The sequence below is a fragment of the Aphis gossypii genome, chromosome 1, assembly GCF_020184175.1.
Source record: "Aphis gossypii isolate Hap1 chromosome 1, ASM2018417v2, whole genome shotgun sequence".
Classification (NCBI taxonomy): Eukaryota; Metazoa; Arthropoda; class Insecta; order Hemiptera; family Aphididae; genus Aphis; species Aphis gossypii.
In genome coordinates this window covers 22,660,485-22,681,642 of record NC_065530.1, presented here as the reverse complement: position 1 = coordinate 22,681,642, position 21,158 = coordinate 22,660,485, and the positions used below count along the sequence as shown (strand labels likewise).

Here is a 21,158-nt window from a genome sequence, read left to right as displayed (position 1 = left end):
AAAGTTTATTATATAATACATATAGTAAACAATATATTATATATTAATATTTGCTAATAAACCTATTCATATTTATTTGCTTAACGTTATAAGCTAGGTATTGGCTCAAGCAAACCATACAGTTTTAGGTCAATTCTTCCAAACAATATATGATCTTTCAATTGAATTTCTTAAATAAACATCTAATAATCACTTCTAAATATGATAACAAATGTGTTCAAGTATTAAATTATTATGTTTTCGTTTTAATCATTATAGTTTACATATTTTAGGTGATACTTAAGTGGAAAAAAATATAATTACATTTCTACAATATTTTTTTTAATTATTAAACACATTATTAACTATTCTCATTAATACTATTTAACAATTTATTGTACTTGGTATCTTTCTTTTTTTCTTTTATACTGCTTATACTGTAATAGTTAATATAAAATAATAAAACATGTAATACAATTATAGGTAATAGCATACAATAATTGAAAGAACTGTACATTGTATAATGGTAAAAACAAATATTATAAACCTTTTTTTTTATTTTAAAAATGTTATTATATTAATTTTGTTTTTGGCCCAATTTTACCATACCTTGAAACAGGTCCTAAAATTATCTAGTACTATAGTTATTGCACTGAATAAGTGCTAAGTGAAACTATGTGCTATCCAGTACTGTGAAAATAAAATAAACAATTCTTGATCATGTAAGTACCTACTATAACATAATTTAAATAATTCAATGGCATTCAAAGCCGCAAAGTTGTACTATTGAGTAGTAAGACCTTAGTATATGATTATTCAATTTCAACTTTTAGATACACATGGAAACAGGAATAGTTTTAAAAATATTAATTTATCTGTACTCGTAGAATTTTGCCACAAAACTAATATTAAATATTTGTTTTTAATTGAATCAAAATAATTTTAATGTTTATTTATCAAATAAATTATCATACGGTAGATTTAATATATTTCTTAAATATAGATCTTTAATTTATATTAAACATTTTATACATTTTTACTTAATTATTTTATATTTAAGAATAAATTTTAGATGATATATTATTAAACCATAGTGGATATATTTACAATCTTCAATTAAAGGACTAGCTTTTTTTTTTCAAAATTGACTTTATTACCAATGCCTGACTTGTCTTTGAAACGAAGCGATTTCTGTAACATTACGTTGGTTGAACGAAAAAAAATTAGACCCACAAAACCAAGTTATGCGTTCATAAAAAAGTAAGAAAGCGCGTAAAATGTAATTTTGAGCTCGCCTACCTTTAAGTTTAGAAAAAATAACTCAGTACCTTTTAGTAGAACGCCCACTATACACTATACAGTATACATACCAACTGCTATATTTTATAATTATATCGACCGCGCATGGTTTTAATAAGTCGACGTTGGTTTGGATACATTTCATATTCTAGTAATCACCACTGATTAGGTATCCAGAAAACTAATAAGTTTCATGAACAAAGCTGAACTTTAGTTAACTCCATAAATCAATGGACAAATATAAATACATAAACACAATATAATGTTTATAATTTATTATTTAAATAAGAAAGTCGCTTGTCAATAACCACGCAGTTGATGTATCTTAAATAATAATAGTAATTAGTATATTTATATATATATATACATTTAATGATACATGATTATTGCATAAATCTATTTTTAGTCTATTTAAAATTCTATGTACAATTAACTTGTAGCGGTTGTTAATAACGTCTTAATTTATGTGAAAATCTACTGCAATCGATTAATGATTTCAATGATTAAATAGGTACTTAAATATATTTTCGAATTTCAAACAATATGTTATGTTGTCATACCTAAGTATTGTCACAAATAACATAAATATCTTCAAGGTAACAAGTATAAATAATTAAAAGCTTAAATAATTAAATTAATTCATACAACTGAGTTATTCATATTAAAAAACAATTAACAGTACTGATGTGATAATATTGATAAAGTTTTTAAAAAATCTCAATACTTGTGTAACTACTAACAACAAAAATTATCGCGTGATAGTGTTAAAAAAAATAATAACACAAAAAAAATTTAGAAATAAAATAGGAATATATACATCAATAAACTAAATATTAAAACTTAATTTTTTATTCACAGAATAAAAATAAAAATGAAAAATATATAAATTTAATTTAAAACTTTGTTTAGAAGACGTTACATAACCATTATCATGTACGTTCCAATTAAGAACATTACCTATGTAATAATTTTTGTGTGTTCTTGGATTTTTCATAATAATTTCAAAAATATTCATCTAACTATTAATTTTGCAACGAATACTTATACAAATTAAACAAGTAATTTTTATCTAAAAATTCGTAGCGTAATAATTTTTCCATTTAATTATAAATAATTTTTATTAAATACTGAATTTCAAGCCAATAATCTAAATCAAACAGATGAGGAAGGTTAGGTATTAATCGTTGGCCCCGTGTGTATCAGTCCCTTCACTGCCCGTGGCTATAGATTCTCGTGTCGTCTCATCTGCTGCAAACGTCGATCAGGTCTGCAGGCGGCTAGATGAGCAGACAGCAGCTATGGTCACGCGAAGTGACAGACGACAACAACAAGATGATTAGCTGTATAATACCAGCGTAGGTTAAGTTAAATTTTAGATTATTATTAGACTAAACAAACTAATTATTTTATACTTATCCGATTTATTTATTGTTGTATTGGATTACGTTATACTACATTTGATGGCGGGTCGATAACAAACATAACTTTACTAAAAATAATGAAAATTAAGATTAACATTATCTTTCGTTAATTTAAGTGGAACATGGCTCCTGGCAATACCACTATTAAAAAAAAAACGAGGCTATGCTAATACCCCTAGGGTGGTGTGGAAATTTAACAGTCCTCAATGACCTATCATTAATAATAGTTATTTTTGTGGGAGCAATATTATTAGTTAAGAAAAAGTGAGTATAAATAACGTATCCAAATAGGTATATTTTATATAGCTCAAAAAAAGTTAAAATGTTTTGAAAATTTAACTGTGTATAGATAACGCTTATATAAACATTTGGTGAAAATTTCAAGTATTTACAGTTTTTGAGTTATAACCATATGACAAAAATGATTTTGTCGAAAACTGGTTTTGCGTAAAAATTCTCGTTTTCCGTCACCTTTTTTTTTTGTTTTTCTCAATTTTTTTTAAAACTACAGTTCTTAATTTTAACCTCTATAATGTACCAAGGATTCAATTTGCCATCAGAAACCACCCACGAAGTTTGAAACTGAAGCATTATTTCGACAAGTTATGCTGTACACAGACACAAGAAAAATAACACACACATCATTGTAATTCAATACATTTATCACTTCGTTCAAATCTAAAATTATTTTAAATAATACATGTTTTAAGATTTTACTTATTAAAATAACCTAAGCAAAAATCTATTTTAATTAATCAACAAATGTTTGATTATAAATATATAGTATAATCGTATGTAATGCCTACTCAGATGTTATATAATAGTGGTTTTTTAATATGCAAATTCAATATATTTTAAAAACTATGTTGAACAATATTATGATATAGTGTAAGTTATAAAATTCATATTATAAATAAAAAAAACATAAATGATTCTCACGAATTTAGTCGGCAGATAAATAAAATTTGAAAACGTTTACTTTTAGTAAACATTATTTTTACAAATTGTCCAATCATAAGTAGTGGCTATTGACATCAACTGTCGTGTTTTTTGTCAGACTCAAAATGATTTTATGTTATGGATAAAATAATGATAAATATCATAGTTTGAATCTATGTATTACAAATTAAATGAATGAAGTGTGTGCCTATCAAAAAATATAATAAAAAAAAAATACATAGGTATAGTAAATTATAAAACTAATTTAAATGTAGGTAGTCAATGGCTACTAGTCATGTTTTGGCTTTAACATTAGATTTAATATAGATATACATTTTAACAGATGTTTTATTTCTAGGTACCTGTAGTATATATGTATATAATATATAAACATATATATTCTTTCAGTATCATAAATAAAACACTGTTTAAACATTCAAGATGTTCTATTATTTCCTGACTTAAAACGTCCCTATATCATCATACTAATAAAAAACAACTTCATTTACATGATAAACTTGACGTATTTTTTAATAAAGATTGTTTATTTATTAAACAATTTTAATAAATTCTCTGGAAATTAAACAACTATAATAAAATACAATATTATAAATAAAAACATAAAATAAACCTAGGTAATTACAATATATTTCAGTTTTACGATAATTTCATTTTTACTCATAATTCAACTGTTCAAACACGAAACACAAGAACCTGATGTGAAGTTGGTGTACATATTTATATCTAAAGTGAATTTACAAGTTTATAAAGTTTTTGATAAAATTGTAAATGCAATTATTGTTTTAATAATGTAAAGAAAATGTAAATGAAAGACGTATGTAGTGCAAATTGGAATTACATTCCCTTTTCTAACGCGTAAAACAACGATAGTTTTATCGTTACCTTCTTAAGTTTAAGGAAAATTCGTTAAAATATTTATGCACTCTGACTGACAGTTATCATAAAGACCAGATTTATTTGCCTATAATTATAAATAACAACTTTGAAAATATATTACAATGATTCATTATAGTGAATGTATTGTCTTAATGAAGACAATGAATTCCGAATTAGAACTTAAATACAACATACCCAGTGAAGTAAATATTATATTAAATGTTCAAAATATATTTTTTTTAATTTTGTCTGTTAAGATTTTATCTAAGACAATAAATTATACGAATTTCATGTTAAAAATAAAAATACAAAAAATGGGATTTTTAAACATTTCTAACATTGATTTCGAATTTCTATAAAAGTATTGAATTTTTGTACAAGTTATCTAACAATTATTTAAACAGTTTACTTAATGTCGTATACAACTAATACTTATATACGAACATTTCACTATGATATTTAACTATTATTAATAAAGTAAGAATAATTTAATCAAAAGATGGTGAAATAACATAGTTAAACAAAGTATAAAACTAATAATATAAATATATTATACAATAAATTTATATAAATTGGTTCCTCAAAATACTTAGTGCTAAATTAATACTCGATAAAAAATAATTAACCTGTTTTGTTATTAATTTGATGCCAAAAATATATTATACACTTTAAATACCCGACTTAACATATAATACTAAAAATCATTCAACCTTAAATATTATAAACAAAAATAATAATAATATAATACAATATGTATGATTTAATTAATTTTTAAATGTCTAAGGTGTCAAACTATTGATTTTAAAATATTTTTTTTTAATTAATTCTTTACATATTTCATCCCGGAAATAAAATTTCATATAAATCATGTTTCAATCAACAAATCTATTTATATTTTAGAAATACAAATTACACGCCCACTAGCAAAATTTAATTTCACTAATACAAAAATTTTACAATGTGCATATTGATAAATTATTACTATCCGATAATATAAATATAACCTAAGGTATTTTGGAATTTGTTTTTAAATTTATTTAAAAATAACACAAAAATAGTTTTATATTTTGTTTTATCTGGATTTATCAGTATATTATTATTTCAGTTAATATTTAAAGATAAATAGATATATCCCAGTAAGTTGCATGATTTATACTGAAGTAAATTCCAAAAAAATTGAAACAAAATGGTTTTGAATATTAATGTATATAAATATATATATATATATTTCATGCTTTTTAGAAGTCTTATTTGAATTTTTTATTTTAAATTGTGATTTTATAAAAGTTGTATTTTATGAATAGTTCAAATGTAAAAAACCTATATTTACTAAAACTTTTTTACATTAAATAAAATATCACGTGTGCCTATGTAGATGGAAATCTATTGAAACAAAAATCAATCAAAGCTTAACCACGCAACTTTTTATACATTAATAGCGAAATTAAAAAATATGTTATAACATTATTATAAATAATGGTAGTATAAAGAAATAGATATAAATATTGTAACACAAATCTGAAATCGTATGCAGTTTGTAACTCATACTACAGTATTATTGAATATAAATATTCAAAGCCTTTTCAAAATTATAAAAATACCATATCACATAGCACACCTTATAACTATACAGAATTTTAATAATTGAATTCAGAATAAATTGACAGCATTTAAAAAATATATATATTTAATATGATAATATATTTTACCGATACATTTTGATTTAAGTACATATTTTGTTTAAAAATAAAATTGGGACGTGTTTTCTTATTATTATTATTATTATTAAGCTATGGGTATATAATTTTGATATATATATATTAATATGTAATAACTTATAAGTAAGGTACAAATTTGAGAATAAACTGGAATTAATCTAAAAAATATCTATTAAATTAATTTAAACTGTACTTAGATCTTTCGTGTTCGTTGTTCATAATGATTATTAAATATACATTTTATAACTCAGTATAAAATCATCAAATTAGAGGAGAGTGCTTAGCTTTTTTTAAATGAAAGGGGATGTATTTTTTTTTCTATTCACTGGTCTTGTTACAAAAAAAAAATGTATTGTTCCATTTGCTAGCAAGCGTTATTATAATAATAACTTAAAATACCAAAATATTTTATCACTACTTTTATTTATTTATTTTAAGTAAAATTAAAATATAATTTTAAAATATGTTTTTCCTTACCATGTCGTTCTTGTAACTAATAACTTATAATTATGCATATATTAATCCAAAACATATAAATAGATCTCACTTCTCACTTTATATTTTTCGAAAGCAATATTTGTTTAACGATATTTCGATAAACAATTAAAAAAACAACTATATGATTTAATTTACATTTTTACCATTTTGAGCATTTCAAAATACGATTTATTACCATGACTTATTTACGATCATGTATTGGTTTAATACGTGTTAATCATATTTATTACTCAAGTAAAATAATTAATATTGAATTTAACGACATCGTCATAATATTTGTATCCAAATAATTAATAAATATTTAATTTTAATGATTACATTTTTAATTAAAAATATATAATATATAAGTAGTGGCTTATAGTAACTGATTTTAATTTTATTAGAAATTTGACACACATTATATTTACTTTAGATATTAGATAAGTGATATTATTAAAGTAGTATATTCATATACCAGAAAATCTTAGAAAACTATTATTATTTATTAATTACATTACAGTGTTTGACATATAATAATATAAACGTTGAAAGGAAATGTTTTATTCACAACCAGCTTTTTTATAACTTTTAGATTAGCATTTATCTGTTTATTCATTATTTATTTCTAAAATTTAAAATACATAAAATTGTTTACCATAAAAATTATAATTAAAAAATCAGTTACTTCAGTCGACTCTGAAAATCATGTCTTAAATATTTATTTTAAGAGTTATAATTATTTAGTTAAAGTGTCATTTAAGGTTCTTCAATTTGAAGACTAGTTTCATCATTTATTCACCTTTGTATTTAAACTATATTTAAAATTCAATATTTTTTTAATAATATTTTGTTATTTTATTTTTATGCTTTAAAACAATTTAGTAAATTTATTTTATCACTGATATTTTAATAGTGATTATATGTAATAAATTCAAAAACCTTCCATCATACCACTAAAAACTTTAAAACATACGAACTTCACTACAATATTTAATCTAAATTATCTCAGAATTATATTTAAATGCTATTGGTTATAATGTATAATAATTTAAGTTAAAATATTAGCCTACTTTGAGTCGAATGAATGTTGAAAGCCTGCTCTTTTTTTATTTAAAAGTCAAATACATAAAATACATTTTAACGAATTAAAGACAAATGAATGTTCATGTGCACGTTAACATAAACAATCCTTAAATTTATTCATACAAAACTCTTGTTATAAAATACATATTAACTAATGAACATAATGATAAAATGAGAATGGTTCATGGAAAACAATATTGTTACAGTACATTTACACAAAGTTTTTGACTCCTCCAAGTTTTTAATATACTTTGAATGGGTAAAGTTTTTTGATCATTGTTGTTTAGAATAATATCACAGATTACCAATAGGGTTAACAAACATCAGGTTTTTCAATTCAATAGCAATGACGTATTTGTTATACAATATTATACATTGTCTTATGTAGGCATTTCACTAGAAACCTCTAAAAGTCTAAAAGATGATCACTTCGTTTGTCAAACCAATTACTATATTTTTTTTCTGTGAGTTAAGAATTAATATTTTAACTCTAATATAAACAATAATAAAAATATAACAATTTTTTTTTTAAATTCAAGTATCTACATTAATTCAATTTTGAATCACAACAAACAACCAAAATTTGCTTTTGCTTAAAAAATCCAATTATTTCATTACTGATTTTCTTCTTGTTTATTTTGATTATGTTGATAATCACTTTGAGTTTTTAAATATGTATATATTAGATGTAATTGTTCACAAGAAACTATACTTTTAAGTGTTTTTAAAAATTATGACGAACAAAAAATAACAAAGAGTATCTACACTACATGCAGATACATTGGTACATGTATATTGTATATGTCTTGTTATAGCAATCGGTTGCTATAACAACCGCTTACTATAAACAATCACTGTCTCAACTAGTAACATTCTCGGTTTTGCACAAATTAACAAAATCACTCCCAGTCATATGCATGTCGAAAAGGTGGTCAAGTGGGTAACGCTCTGCTGTATAGTAGGTATCGAGTGGACCTCGGACATAGAGTAGGTCACTATGTATAATGGGTGTGTTGAATTTAAATCCAATGAGAGGTATCACGAAAAATGATTCTGAACAGAGATGATTCGTCAGTTTGGGTGCTAGGATATATATTTCCTTTGGATGGTGAAAAACGTGGTTGAGCTAAAACTTTATAAAAGAAATCGATTTTGTCGAAAACTGGTTTTGCGTAAAAATCCCTGCTTTGCCGTTACTTTTAAGTGGTTTTCCCCAATTTTTTTGAAAATTATTAGAAACTTTTTACTTTTGATAGGTCAATAATGCATAGGTATAATGTAGGTATAATAGAGATAAAAAAAAAAACACACACACACACATCATTGTAAAATCAATACACTCATCACTTCGTTAAAAATATAAAATTAATAAAGGGAAATAAAGACTTATGTTTTGTCTTACATAAATATTCAAATATTATCACATAGTTTTTTTGCTTAAAATACTTAGTAATTATTGTTTAAAATATTGTAATTAGTATGACAGGGTGCTTAAATAAATAATTAACTAAGTAATAAATACATGGGAAATGTGGTCTCAGATAATTGTAGTATGAAATTAAATTAACATTAATCCCAACCAAAAAAGTAATCATTCATTGTTTCCAAACAATGAAACTAACATGAAGTTACGGGGAACAAATCCAATACATATATTATATGTATATATAATATTAGTTTATTGCAGAATAAGCTTTAAGAGTGAAAAGTTCGGACTTCTTAATTCCCAATGGTAGAAATAAAGTACATTTAACCTAAAACACTGTCATCCATTGTTATGATTAGAAATGTAGTCAAAACATACATGACTACCAGGTCCTTCCTAATTAAGCTAAAGAACGTTGTTTGTATTGTTTGAAAGGTATATCCTGTTCTCAAAATTAGGGATTATGAAATAATTTTGTTAAATCTCTAAATTATTCTTCTATTCCACTGAGGTCTACAAAAATTAATTAACTAACTCAACGATAGTAGAGAAGTTTTTATTATTATTTACTTTACAGAAAACCCTTCAAATACTGACATGTGTAGTTTATAATGTTGTCGTAATTCAATTTAAATACTAGAGATCTATATCATAATTAACTTTTTACTTTAGTTAAAAACAAAATAATTACTATTATATTAAGCATAAAAATCCACTCTAGGTTTTTTTATTAATTGAAAATTAAATGTATTATATTATGTTATGATTCTAAAATATCATTCTTAATGATTTTTTTTTTATGAGTACCTATAATACTGAACCATATATTTTTAACGTACCTATATATTTCAAATAATTATGTGCATAAAAATCGATACACTCAAGATCGAAAATTATATTTAAAAATAATTTACTTTATTACACCACGTTTAATGGTGAGAATTCACACCACGATATTATCACAAAATATTGAAGTTTAAAGTTATAAGTTGATAAAATACTATTGATTAATAAGCTTAAACTGTCATCTCATTATGTTAAATTAATCCAATATGAACATAATGCTAACACAGTCACGCTTACTTTTAGGTGATAGGGACTAAAAATAGGCTTAGCTTTAAAGGCTAATTATTTCCTTTCGATAAAGAAATAAAGTATTAAAAATAATTATCTGACTAAAAAAAATAAAAATTAAAAAACGCTAAAATGGTAATTTAGTTTATACATTTTACACTGAGCATGGATTAAATTTAATTATAAAATAATATCAGTTAAATAAAAGTATAATTTACTAATAGTCAAATACCATGATAAACGATACAACTGAAAATTATAAGCAGATCAATTCGGCAATACACCTATATGAATGATGAAATAATTATGATTTTCATTAAAATCACGTAAAACAATAACAACATAAACAATTGTTCATGAACATTTTATAAAAATTTTACACAGCTTATGATTCTGCGTAATAAAAATGTTTCAAAATGCAATTCTTAAAACTTCTTTTTATAATTCAACATTAAAATAAAATGACGTTTGAATATTATACCTAAAGGATAAAGTAAAATATACTTGTTGGTTAAAAACTACAAAATATTCAAAACTCTAAGTTAGTATTATATGACTTGGTATATATTTAATCAAATTAGGTGACGCCTCAAAAAAATGATTGATTAATCAACAAAAAATAAAAATGAGGCAATAGAATAAATAGTTTTATACCTTTTACATATAATTATATTTATCTACAACATTTATAGAATAATCATTAATTTGTTATTATTATTATTTTTTTTTTTTAATCCAAAATGTATTATAATTGTTCAAAAATAAAAAAATATGGTAGGTAATCAATGAGTATATTAAATAAAGCAAAAAAATATTTTTTGACAAGATTGATGATCGCGATTTAGTTAAACAACAAAAAAAGTTTATTTTTTCCGCATACACAGCCAAAAACTTAATGTATTTTGAACCCTACCAGTCGACCAGAAACAACCAAAGTACTATGTATTCATTTAATAATTTATGAAATTATGATTTTTTTTTTACAGAAATATTTTATCAGTGGTGTATCTACTAATATAATATTAATATTCTATAACATATCAATTGAAATTACAACACTAATAATGTTTCTTTTTGGAAAATACTCTATGTTCCCGAATAAATAACATGAACCTACCCATTTGTTTAAAAACAGAATTTCACTGATAAATTAATAAATATGTCGTGTATGGCAAAACTGTGTATATTTTTATTATATATTTATAGTTATAATATTATTGTTACAATATAGAGGGATAATATAATCCATAGAAAAATGAATTTTTATTATGCGTGCGTACATGAAAATAAATAATTTACATACCTATATTTATTGAACCAGATATAATTATACAAAAATTACTAGTTAAACGTTTTAGTGATATATTATTACAGACCATTGAAAATGGCAAATTATTTCAAAATATCGTTTATCTTTAGGAATTAAAAAGATCGTACCGATATCAATTAAAAATTAATTACAACTTTTAATCCATCAATGATTCTATGTGTTATGAAACAATTTAATATACATTAATTATATAAGTTTTTTTTTTTTTTTTTGCAGAAATTCGTATATAAATGTTAATTTTTCCACTACTTAGTTAATTCCTTCTTCTAATTAGTTATTTATTTATTTACAGATCAAGTCCAATATACAATTTAATTATAAGATAACAAGGTTAATCGTAATATAATAATAGTAACATTATTTATAAAATTATATTAATAGTTATGATATTACTAAATATTAATACACATCGTTTGTGATAAGTTCATTTTCTGTTAAACTTATATACGTTAAAAAGTACACAAAAAAAAAGTATAAGTAATATAACGATAACAGAATAGAATGAAATGAAATTTTAATAAAAGTAAAAATTTTACGTTAATAATATAACAATATAATAAATAATTTAACAATAAATATGAATGTAATTTTATATAATTTAACTATAACTTAATTAGCAATAAGTGTCTATGTGACGATTAAAACTATATTACTTTAAAATTATTTATTATAGAGAATTAAAGTATTTTTAAAATTAAAAATGTTATTTAAAATAAATTTATTAATTTTAAAAGAGTTACCTACGTTCATAAAAATATTTTTTTTGATGAAGTATTTAATATAATTACTTATTAAAGATTTTATTTAAATAGAACAAATTTGTTTTTTCTCTGTGATAGATTTGAGGTACATTTAAAATTGATTTTTTCCAATATTTCAGGTAAAATGGATATATGGCTATAATATGATTATTTAATAGTTTTAATGAACATAATAAATGTAGGTCATTTTTATGCCTGATAAGGGATTTCACATTGCAATATTTTAAAAAAGTGTTATAATCTGAGTGTCTTACTCAAGGTCTTTGACAAGATTGACATAGTGATCAAATGAAGTTATTTGGAATAAATTTTATTGTGTTATGGTTTTTTGTTATCAATTTAAATAAACCGTATTCTAAATGACAATAAACTAAAGAGTAATTAACTAAATACAGTGAATTTAAACCATTAAAATTTTTCAACTTATTTTTAGCAAGCCTAAATTGGATATGGATTTAAAAATGTTGGCATTGTCAGCTAACAGTAATATTTTTGAGTAATTTAATGATTCTCTAATATCGTTAATAAATAATAAAAAAAACAATGGTGGCAAATGATCACATTAAGGAACTACGAAGTAACTGCTATCTTATGGTAAATATAGTGATTATATTTCATAGATTTGGTTCTATTAGTTAGAAAAGATGAAAACCATGACAGAGGAGGATCTCTAATGCCAATCGTTTAAAGTTTTTGTAATGGTAATGTATGGTTGACTTTGTCAAATGCTTTTTCGAAGTTTTTTAAATATTACATTAGTTTGAGATTTATTAATGAACGAATCAACTATAAATTGTTTTATATAATGTTGTTTAAATAATTTATTATAGATGAGTGGCCTTTTCTAGAGCTATGTTAGACATAAAAATATACTTTAAAAATTAGTTAATAATAACTAATCATTAGTAAAACATAACTAATAACCATATTATTTATTTATTATTTAGTTAATTTACCAATATGTACAGGGTATTAGATTTTCGGTGTGTTTGGAAAAACGGTCATTAGACTAATTGGGACTGATAAACGATATAATCATATAATTAATAAAGTTATTAAATAGTTTACATCATAAATGTGCTAAGTGTTATCTGTTATTGCTCCATGTATATATTAAAATATTCATACAGTAATTAAGTGTGATCAAACTTATTGAACGCCTAATATAATATATAAGTAAAGAACTTCTTAATTTCGAAAATTATAATTTTTTTTTTTTTAACTGAATAAATTACAAAAGTAAAAACAATATGGTAAAAAAATACCACTGTTTCTAAATTAGCATCATATATATATTATAGATATCTTTTTGACATATTATTCATGCTTGTTACGAAAAATAATAAAATTATTCTATAAATCGATATGCATACATTTATTTTTACTAAATGCATATCTCATATTTTTATTGAAGTTATGATTATCTTAACTTGTGATGGGTCGGAGTTAAGATTCTTAACTAATATTTGAAACATGAATTTTATTATAAATTAGGTAATTGTATTGATGTATACTGTAATCGTGTAATCCAGTATCCAGTAAGTAGGTATATCTCAATAAATTAATTGAAAAATTTGGAAAAAATTTCACTTACCACTGCGATTGTGTAATTCAAATGCTGCTATTGGGCCTTCGGTAGATGAACAGTATCCATTCCTGTATTCGATTTGTATTGTCCATCCTGGCAACGATCCTTCAGGCTGAGCAATTGCTTGTGCAGCCAAATCTACAGATGGCAAAATAGCACCCAAAGTCTCTTCGTCCTTTAATGTCTTGTATGCCTTTAAAGGCGCTATGACTGCAAACCGCACTGTACCCGGTTTTGCGGACGTCGCCCATTCGGCAAAGATCACAGTGCTCACCAACACCCATAGAAACGCACCCATATTTGCGTCAAGACGTTTCTCGTTAGTGGCAGATTGCCGTCATCTAACGTATATTCTGCATTATAAATTACAGACTGATGACTAACCTGTCATCACATACCGTGGAGTTCTTAATTAATCCATCAACGTCTAGAAAATAACAAAATGTAATTTTTATTATAACAGCATTATTGAGAAGTTGTTTAACATAAATTAATATTATTGTATATTATCGTAATATATATATATATATATTATATAGTATATAAATAAACATATACAAGTAGAAGGTTAGATTAGGTCGTATTTATTTATTTTATTTTGTTTATTTATTGTTGTATTTATATCTGATGATATACTATTATTCAAACCTTTAAAAATGTTAAATATTTTAATTAACATTTGTTTAATAATTTAAAATTAAAATAAATTAGATTTTTAATATACATGCATTTAATATTTGATCAAGGTAAATTACTTTTTTAGATTTTCGCAGATTTTCACGTTTTTTTAATCGTTTATTTTAAACGTCCATCAATAGATTTAATTTCATATTTTGAAACAGAATAATATTTTAATACACTTAAGACTTAACCAGTCTAATAAATAATAATAATTAATACTCATTCAATATTTAATAATATCAGTAATTTTATAATTCATATAATTGATGAAAAATTATTATTTTACATGTTAAATCCTAGTTGAAAAATTTAAATCGTAAACGTTTGTAAAACATATTTATGCGGTTATGATCAAAATGTTATTTGTAAATAACAATTATACGGAATTTTATATTCACTGTTCATTTTTAAAATATTAAACTACAAATAACAACGTGAGCATGTGTGTATGAATTTGTGTGTGTATCAAATAAATAATTATTATAGATCATTATAGACTTTTGTAGTTACTATTATTGATACTAAAATTAATTAATAACTAAATTATTATATACAGTGTATTGTGGACAAAACATTTGGCTCCTAAGCATAAAGTATTCTAATGTCCTATGTACAATTATTGTTAAGCGATTTTTTTAGATAAACAGATCGAAGCCTCAAATATCTAAATGTCAAGTTCTTGAATCACTGTGCAGAAAGCCATAGATGCACAAACTATTAATATAAATGAAAAAATAACAAGTTTATAAAATGAATATAGATTTATTCAAGGTACACACATTGAATGATTCTATCATACAGTACAACAAACTATTGTAAGCTAAACAATTCTATTGAGTTTTTTTTTTCATAAATTGGCTGCACTAAAAGCGAAATTATTTTATCAATACTCTTATTAATTTTTTAACAATTATCTAAGTCCTATAAGATACTGATAACTAGACCTTACAGAAAAGTCACAAAAAACATTATTTTTACAAAATTCCTAAAAAAAAAAAAAAAACGGCTGATTATAGCAATGATAAATCAATAAGAAAAAATTTGTCCATGGGCACAAGATATTAAGATAAGATTAAAGCAGTAATCAACTAAAGTAAATAAAACAAAAAATAAATCTCCAAAAAGAGAAATTATTACAAAACAGAATGAAGTTATAAATCGAAGATAAAAGATCAAAATGCAGCACATATAATGTTATTAAACCGAGAGCATGTAAATTGAAATAAACATAGAAATGCAATGAAAAATAAAATAGACAATAAGTTAACAAGTACCTACCATTAATTATCGCAACCATATAAACCAAAAAGAACAATAAAATAGTTTATTCAATTATTAGAAAAAAAAACTTATTGAAAATCTCAATATAATATAGCACAAAAAGGGTTAAAATATTTTTAAAATTTTATCATTTACAGAAGATGCTAAAAAAAATTATTCAGTGAAAAGTGCATATATTTATACGTGAAAATTTCTTTTTGAGTTACACTAAACAAAAAAAAAAACAAAATTAATTTTTTTATAATTGGTTTTGCGTAAAAACTTCTATTATTTCTTAATTTTTTTTTTTTTTTTTGATTTTCCTGGTTATTTAAAAAAAATATATATACTATATTAGGATTTTCAATGATGTTCGTTTAGTGCCAACTATATACCATTCAGAATAAGAATGATTAATCGACCGGTGAAAACTAATTGCACATATGTATGTCTGTCAAAAAATGTTATCGTCATCATGACACTCTTCTAAGTAATATAATAAAAGGCTGAATTGGAATCACATTTTTGAGTTTGAACTATTGGTTTAATTGACTATTTTATTTTAATTATGTCAAAGATTAATTATATCAAACCTTAACTGTAATTTTTTACAATAAATTTCTAGTGTTTAAGTGTCATTATACGCATCTACTTTATTTTTCCAAAGAATTATTAGTGTTTTCGGTGGCAGGTGCATTGTCTGAGTCTCATTGTGTTGGTTTTTCTTGTTTTCAGAACATTACAAACAATGCGTTAAAAATATTATTTTGACAAAAAGTGCTTATGGAAAACTTCCATTATTTTTTCTTGAAAACCACCTATTAAATTATTAACGTACACAAGATAAGTGTAAAGTGTATTTACTGCGAATTTTTTAAGTAAGCTGTAATTCTCAAACACATTTTTCCAACGATATGATCCTTAGATATATACCTATTTTTCATCATCTAAGTGAATATTAATTTTATTATTATTATACATTTTTTAATCAAGAAATTACCAATTATACATAATAATGAATTAAATAAGTGTTACTCTGAATTGAATGTATTAAACATCCAAATTGTAAAAATACTTGTATAGTATAGAAATATTTTCTTTGAACTTGTTCTCTGAAATTTTATCATAGATCTAATAAAACAACAAAGGTAACATTTTAAAATCTCATTCAATATTTTTCAATAGCAAACGAATAATCAAATATTATAGGTACCATAATGTTTATTCTTCTTTTTTTTCATTTTCACGAAATGTCGAAACAAATTTAAAGAGCAAAAACTTAACTGTAACTTTACGTTCAACGCAATTCTCCTAAACGGATTTATATTACTGTGTATCGAAATTCGAAACGAACGAAACTTTTTCAATAAACCTTATTAACCGTTTACCAGTAATTCTATTAAAGCACTTTTATATTAATTCAATTTATATCTTGTTTAATATTATAACAAAATATGATAGACAATGATTCTGTTTCGCACTAAGCCCATTACTATACTATAAATAATTTGTAGCACGTGACCCATAAAGATATCATTAATATAAAAATGTAGGATGTAAAATATTAATATTGCTACGAGGTAGTATACCTATTATTTATTACATTTTCCAGATGTTAAAAATTAGTAATAGTTAAAAATTTAGACATCATTATCAGCAAGAAAAAAATAACAAAGGCCTACTGCAGTAGCGTAGCCCGCGAGTAGGACAGTAGTCCCAGGCCAACCCGCTTTTCTCCAAAAATAAATGTTTTATATCATCTTTGTTATTTAATAAAAATATTCATTGATAATTCTAATTACATCAAAATATCGGGCCTATCCAAGAAAAAGTGTCTAGCTACGCAACTGGCCTACTGGCTACATTATGATAAGTGGATCGTATTCACCGTCGATTAAATTTTATACCATACCTATGTGTTCAATTTATGATAGTGCTTTAGGGTTGTGTTTTACATTTTTATGTACTTACATGCATTTTAACATAAACGTTGGAACAATTGAAATACAATTAAATTATGTTTCAATAAAAATGAACGCAGATCCCATTTATTTATCTCATTACATTTCTTTGTCCCGTTATCGTGAAATGTTTACATTAGTTTACATTTTTACAATAACTATTTTTCGATTGTAATATACATGCCTAGTAAACTCATGCATATAAAATAACAACACTACTGTAAGTTTATAATACGATCAACGATCAAACACGAACAATAAAATATGAAACAATTTGTAATTTTTTATTTTTATTTGTGTTACCTATTAAATTGATTAAAAATTAATAATTTATAAACTCTTGTTAATCATTAATATTTTTGTTTTATTATTTGAAATTATTAAACTGGGTTATCAAGAAAAAAGAAATAATAATAATGGTTATGAAGTTTTTCTAATATTTATGTTGCATTTAATATATTTTTAAGTTCTATTAGCTTGTAACATAAAAATGTTCTATATACACTAGATGTAATTTAAAAATTACACAACAATCTTATACAGTAGGTAATGACTACGGTCATTATGTCATAAGGATAATTTGTAAAATAATGTTTATTGTAGATAATTGAATTTATTTGAATTGTATTTTTTTTTCCAAGCTAAAACAACTTAAAAACATATGTCACATTCTCATAATCTTACAGCAGCGATTGTTTTATAGTAGATAAGAAAAAACATTTTTACACGGTAAAAAGGTTAGTGTATCTTATATAAAGATATAAATTCAAAAGAGGTAAAATAATGCTAATTTTTGTAAATTAAAATATTTGTATATATATACATAATAATATAAAAATTAATTTACGTTTGTATGTGACTTAAAAATTTAGAAACAGAAAGCTAATAGGCTGGTTCACACAAATCACATTTTTTTATACATATATATATATTATGTAGAAATTTTGCTGGTAACAGAAATTAAAGAGACTTTTATAATAAACAATATTATATATTACATTATTTTAATCCATATGTACGGTTCTAGCTCAAACACCTAAATACTCTTTGACCAATTTTAACAAAAATTTTAAAATTTTCTTAGAGATATCAGGAAAGTTAAAAGAATAGTTTAAACCACATTTTTAAATATACCTTGTGCAATATCTTATGTGTCTTAGGATTGCTTGTTTCGGTAGAATAAGCTCACAAAGTTAGGTGTACCGACACCGATTTGGCCGTGATCTGAGTTACATTAAAGCCAAAATATACCTATACCTATATAGCACCGTGATTTGTATTTGTTTATTTTTTCACACATAAATTTGAATTATACATCTAGCATAATATATTTATTGCGCTGTTGCAGTTAAAGAGTGTTGGTGTAAATCAAGTAAAAAGTTAATCCTCGAAAATACGTTATGTAACATTTGGGTATATTCTCTTCACGAAACATTTTTTTTAAGAAAAAGAAGTGGGTAGCTTATTGGTTAAAATTATGTTTAATAAAAACGTCAACGTATGAAAACTAATATAAAACCTGGTCAGAATTAAAATTGTTTTCGTTATAAAAACTGAGTGACAATGTAAAGAATAGTCAAGCAAAATTGTAAAATATAAGGTTGGAAAAATAAATCGTTGCGTCATTTTAAAGCACTACTTTCCACTATTACCTATAATAACTGGATAGGTTATCATCTCCATGCTATATTTTAGAAATATACTTCCTTTCTTATCTCGATAAATTTAAACTCAAAAGCTAAGAAAATTATTTTGAAGTCTAAAAAAGAAAAAAATAATATTAAACTTTTTAAACAAGTATTATACAACAGCATATTATATAGAATGCCGGATGTACCTACAGTATTTTTTATGATCAAAGTACATATCATGAAAAGTAGTGAGAAGTTGTTTAAATATTAAATTCAAACGTCAAAAATGTATTTGCACAAATTTTACCATAAAGTAATAATTACCATGTACCACAATAACGAACGTCGATAATGTTGATTGAAAATATCACGAATTATTATGTCATATTAATATAATCTAAGAGTAAAACTTTCATTTTCAGGGATACAATTTGGTTTCCACCAAAACCACAAGTTGAAATTAAATATATAATCACTTTTTTAAATTAAATGTCTTTCCCAATGATTATAACTAATTATATTTTTTTTTTTTTAATTTTCCTGTACATTTTAAGACAAACATAATATTTTTTTTGTTAAAATTATCATATATATTACTAGTTATAAGACAAGTAAAAATAAAAAATAAAACAAATATAAAAATTAATTTATACATACATAATAAATTTAAATAAAAAAAAATAGGCCAGTAAGAACATAATATTTTCTAGACTATATTATATATTTTAATTTTAAAATTATATTATATTACAATAACCATCATAAAATTATCAAATTAAATTAAAAAGTTTTAACGTCTTCAATAACAAAAGGGTACATTTATAAAATACTTAGATAAGTAAATTTGGTTTTTAAATTCATAAAATAATATTTAAGGACCATAAATCGTATATGAATAAAAATTATGGAAACACTACTTAAAGCATACACACTATCTTACTAATACATTTACAAAAATTTGTGCAAGCTATCTAGGTGTTCTGGTTTCTATCAAATGGTAAGCGTATAGAAAGTACACAACCTTATAACTTAAAAAAATATTTAATGGATTACAAGGTATCCAATTGAAATATGTATTACCTACACGGCTATACATTTTTGCATCAATAGCATGCTGTACTATAACAATAGCTAAAAGAAATTATTATGAAATAAACCTACAAGGTATACTATAAAAAAATTAATTTTCTTGTATTATTGTAAGATTAAACATTTTATATTGTTTTTATCCATATATAAATATTTCATTATACATAATATTTTAGTATTTTATGCTTGAATAGGTTTATTGATACTGAGAAGTAAAAATATTTTTTAGGAAAAAAGCAGACTAATGAATAAAAATCCAACAACTATACAAATGTTAATCATATCGCCAATAAATATCAATGTACTTTAAGATAATAATGCTTGAAAAACGAATAAAATAATCCTGACTTTTCATTCAAAATGTTATGCTTGAGTTGCGTCATAATAGTTTAAATTAAAATTTTTATCAAAAAATTAAAACAAAGTTAATTTATGTAATATTATTATAGTTTATTGAAATAGACTTCCATAAAAAAAAATGTATAAGCTTTGATCTGATTATATTATTCGTTTAGATTTATACATAAAAATAAATAAATCAATA

At 23.3% G+C, this 21,158-nt stretch overlaps 1 protein-coding gene across 2 annotated transcripts in view; it reads right to left on the bottom strand.

Moving 5' to 3' along the window:
* The window catches only part of LOC114129154 (atrial natriuretic peptide receptor 1), a 273,402-nt gene that overhangs the window by 209,599 nt on the left and 42,645 nt on the right, over positions 1-21,158 (bottom strand). The window contains exon 2 of one of the 2 annotated variants that reach the window (XM_027993800.2): positions 13,999-14,419. The exons of the other annotated variant lie outside the window; for it this stretch is intronic. Coding sequence (XP_027849601.2) covers positions 13,999-14,290 — 292 coding nt within the window. The 5' untranslated portion in view covers positions 14,291-14,419. The remainder of the gene's footprint in view (positions 1-13,998; positions 14,420-21,158) is intronic. 2 annotated transcript variants of the gene reach the window in all.